A 4,593-nucleotide genomic window follows, 5' to 3' on the forward strand; every position below is an offset into this window, starting at 1 on the left:
GAACCTAATGAAACGTAATGACATAATTCAAGAAAAATATAAAAACGTAAAAAATAAATATTTATTGTAACAAATAAGAAACACGATGCGGGGAAAAAGTAATAACAAATATTTTGCATAATAATACACTACAAACAATGCGAAAATAATTTACAATTTAAAATACATTAACACTGTTAAGTTGAAAGTAAAAAAAAAAATCCTCGGACACGTATTCAGGGTGCGTACGAAACAGAGATACAAAACACTGTACCCAGGTGCCTGTAGTAATAAATACATCGCATCGAGTCCCAACAAAAAAGCATTAGTACTGGCGTTAAAATTCAGCGAAGCAAGGTACAAATTTACCGTTTACAAAAAAAAACCGATACGACGATTAAAATTGCTGTACATAATTCCCTTCGAAGCACAATTCACAGCGACGTAATAATATCAAATTAACTGCGTAAAGCTTGGAGACGATTTTGCATTTCTTTTATTGCTTCTTCATCTTCTTCTTCGCTTAAATCTTCGACTTGTTCGGGTTTAGCTTTCGATCCGCTGGCTCCAGGAACTTCGGTGACGGTAGCAGGGGCGTTTATTAAAGCTCCGGCGGCAATTTCTTCGATGACCTGGGACGTAACATTGAATTAGCTCGAGTATGTGTGGGCGTGAGTACTTATTGTGAAAGAAAATAAACGAAAAAAGAGAGAAATATTTTCAAGGCGGTGGCTTTCTGGTGATTAAAATGACGTCACGAGTCGAGAGTTTATGATTAATAAAAGTAACGCGTATTTGTGGGAAATTTTACGACAACTATGTTCTCGTTGATAAATGGTATTTTTGTTATTTAAAAAAATAATTATTACTTTGTTGACTTCGGTTTGAATCTCCTCTTCCATGTCGTCGACATCTTCACCGGTAACTGAATCGAGTGTTTCGTCGAGCATTTCATCAATAATACCGGCCTGACAAAACGAACATTCTTTTAAATACGAACCCCATTAAGATAGTAAAACATCTTCGTTGATTCATTACCTTCATCATTTCTTTCGATAGATCTCGCATTGTAGCCGCAACTTCAGGAACTTTCACCAAATTCTGCATCATCTGCATTACTTCTGTACTCTTTTGTAAAGAGCCAGCCACACGTAAAGTAGCTGTAACACGCATAATATCGTATATAATTTTTGAAGAATTTCCAAAATGAATAATAACGTACATCGAGATGAACTTACACAACTGGTTTTTCATTTGCATCTGTATAGAGCTCAGCTGGGTTTTCGACGTTCTTATTTTATTTTTCGCTTTTCTAGATCCTACGATTTCTTTAGCTAACACCACGCAGGATTCTTTATCGTTTTTCTTAGCAGCTTCTTTTAATGAACGTTTTGCTTTTTCTTCTTCTCTCTCGATACCTGAAACAATCCCTTCGTATTAGAGTCTCCAAACACGTAAACAGTTTACAGCAAATATCCGCAGCTACGTACTCCTTATCTGACGATCCAATTGGTATCCTTCTTTACGAATCTTGTGGCACCATTCGTTCACCTACACAAGTACTTCATTATCGTATTGTGCAACGGTAAATTCACGAACAATGTATAATTAACGATAAATACTTATCGATAGTTCTTACCATATCTTTAGGATCTTTCTGCTGCGATTTACCAAACAATCCCATTGTGTAGTTCTGTTTTTAAAAATGCAAAAACACACTAGAAATCTAGATAAAAAGTAAAAGTTTCAGCCAAGTTTACAGAAAACTGAAAATTCGCATAAACAAACGTAAAAATTTATCAACAATCGCAGATGATGACTAATTATGCGCAGAAGTGGTTTGAGATCAGCCAAGATGGTTTCAATGAGTGAGCGAGTAAACTGGCAAAGGTTGAAATTAACGAAGGAATTTTGAAAAAAGGTAAATGTCGAGAAAAATTAAAGGAAAATCCGAGAAAATTCAATTTAAATTCACCAATAATCAACTGTTTATCAATAATTTTTTTCTTCTCTTTTTTTTTGATAAAAAATTCATTCCATTGTTGTGAGATTTCGTATCATAAGCGGCAACACTGCTGAAAGAAAGTTGCGAATTCGGTTGACTGTCGTTTTTGTGCGGTATTCTGTGAAAATTGATGGGTGAATCGAGGTCATTTCGGGTTAAGACTCGAATTTCAAGAGATACATTATTTTTCACCCAAAACCAACTTTAAATATAATTATATAAGTAATTTTGTATTGTTTCACAATGCATAAAGGCGATAAATTAATAATTTTCCCAAAAATGCGAGTACTTTTGGAAAAAAATTGAATTTTATTCAAATTCCAAGTATCACCACGTTATCCTCGCTATAAAAAAAACCGACTGGTAATTCTCGCGCTTCTGTTGATCTGTGATCTTTTTGTTCTGTTTTTTTTCTGAATGCTCGAGTTATTTTGTTTCATTCTGTGTAAATTGCCTTAATGTCCGTTCATCTTGTTTTGTTTTTATTTAAATTAACGTTATTATTTCGTAATTAATTAGTGAAATAAGTTAATAATTGGAAGAACTCGAGTACCAAGGAGCCCACAATCACAATCCCATCGAACGGATCGGACGAACATTGAGGAAAACGTAAGTTGCATCGCTATTCCTATGAACGCTTGTTATAAACTTAACCGGCGTTAACAAAATGTCATTCACTCTTTGAAAAACCACTTTCGCATAAACTCTCTGGCGACTTTTACACTTAGTTGAGTTATTTTTTCGATCATATAGTTGTGTTATTTTTGAAATCATCTCGCGGTACAATTTCGCTGGGTGCATCATTTTACCCAAGGTTTATACCCCATAGTATTCATCCGACATGCATACTGACAAGCACTACCATAGATCTGTGTTCTCTCTCTCTATTAATTACACTGTTTGTGCGTCCATGTGTGTACGTGCGTAAGAGATTAATTGAATGATTAAATTTTGGTATTACTTACTGTGTGAGATCTCAAGTATGCAGAAGAATTGCAAAGGTATTATTCCGCGAGTGGTGCCGTTATGGTGGAACTCGAGCAGTAAAACATGAGAAAAAAATAGATGAAAAAGAGTAACAAGTTGTGATTGAGAGACAAATCATTATTCTTGTATGAAATATACGGTCGTTCCGAGTGCAATGAATTATGTACCGAAGGTATTTAGCGTTCAGCACTGACATATACTGATGAATTGTTGATTTATAAATGCATTTTCGGTCGCATAGTAGATGGCACTGAACTTACATAATATTAAGTAATAATTTTCATTAATGTAAAACAATAATGTATAATATTGATGTTTATCCGATTCCTAAGATTGTATTATGTATGTACGTACGCTTTTGTAGTTTTAAGAAACAAAACAAAAAAAAAATGATTTAAGAGAAGGAAGAATTTAAGAATGGATTAACCTATAATCGCTCAATTGTTATTGATATTGGCGGTTGTGGTTTAATCAATAAGTAGCGTCTGTGTATATAAACATAAATAATGCTCATTTTTTTACTCCTTTTTCCTGTGCTGTATTTGTGTATTTTTTGAAACTTTATTAATACGTTTATATAATACATAGTATAATAATTATGTATAAATTTGAAAGCATTTTAGCTAGCTATACGAACGATTAAGAGACTATTCTGTATATGTATACGAGTATGTTATATTAACCACGTTAAAATTTCTGTTTCAGTTAATAGCAGTGTTGTCGAGAGACGTGTTGTGTTATTAATGTGTATACGAAAAACTATGCTTAAATCGCATAATAAGCATCTCGTAATCGTATTATAAACCTAATTAACCGTGTTAATATCGTTAGAAATGCGAAAGAGAAGACGCTATATATTGTTACTCTTATATGTTATACTACGTTGGAATAGAACAGTATCATTTTACAGGTGTTAAGATGATGAGGTGCAGTCTTTCTGGATGAAAAAAGTATCTTGTTTTTGTTTCCTATTTGTATAAGGATAATGTGTATTTGTCAGTGCTGATCTTTTCAAAAAGCATAACTCTTTTAAGTGCTATAAGTTGATACACTATTTTTTTGAACATGGTCTTGGAAAGAAAAAGAGTGCAATGACATAATTATTTAATGCATGTTCTACTTTTTTCTTTATTTTGACTGCACCTCATGCGAATTGGGGTTTTTGAAGAGGATCTAAAAATTAGAAAATTGCAAAGGAGAAGGTATCTGTCTTTGTATCTGTGTATAGCTTCTCTCGGTGGATGACAAAATTGCGTAGTTGGTTTTTGGAAATTTTTTTCTTCGTTTTTTATTATATTATAGCTGTTGCTTTTTTTTTCTCATTTTTGCTTACGGGGAGCTTCTGCGTGTCACACTGCTCATAGTCTGTATAGTTGGCTTATAGTTGAGAGTAATTATTTTTCCAGCACGTGTGCTTTTTCTCATTTTTTTCCCCTCCTAAGTATACATATTATAGACACGTATACTGTATTGTAATAATGCTCGACGACGTGTGGCTTAAAATTAAAAATAAATCTGTTGCGTAAATTACGACGGCAGAGAGCACTGTAACGTTTACAGATTCTCTTCCATCATCGTATACATTGAACACATAATAATGATTATCGTCGTTGTCGTTACAT

The 4,593-nt window shown here is 33.5% G+C and overlaps 2 protein-coding genes across 2 annotated transcripts in view; one reads left to right on the forward strand and one right to left on the reverse strand.

The window, feature by feature from the left end:
- Window positions 1-47: 47 nt before the first annotated feature.
- Window positions 48-1,985, reverse strand: Vps24 (vacuolar protein sorting 24). Its single transcript, XM_065354438.1, has 6 exons — window positions 1,619-1,985; window positions 1,470-1,530; window positions 1,218-1,397; window positions 1,018-1,139; window positions 849-947; window positions 48-611 (listed from the first exon to the last, which is right to left on the reverse strand). The coding sequence occupies exons 1-6, from the start codon at window positions 1,661-1,663 to the stop codon at window positions 438-440; spliced, it is 681 nt and encodes a 226-aa protein (XP_065210510.1). The 5' UTR covers window positions 1,664-1,985; the 3' UTR covers window positions 48-437.
- A 397-nt stretch (window positions 1,986-2,382) lies between these two features.
- Window positions 2,383-4,593, forward strand: part of LOC135838701 (TATA box-binding protein-like 1) — a 45,115-nt gene continuing 42,904 nt past the window's right edge. Inside the window, exon 1 of the mRNA XM_065354437.1 lies at window positions 2,383-2,593. The gene's annotated coding sequence lies outside the window, so the exon portion shown is untranslated. The remainder of the gene's footprint in view (window positions 2,594-4,593) is intronic.

Source organism: Planococcus citri, chromosome 3 (genome assembly GCF_950023065.1).
Source record: "Planococcus citri chromosome 3, ihPlaCitr1.1, whole genome shotgun sequence".
In the NCBI taxonomy this organism is placed as follows: domain Eukaryota; kingdom Metazoa; phylum Arthropoda; class Insecta; order Hemiptera; family Pseudococcidae; genus Planococcus; species Planococcus citri.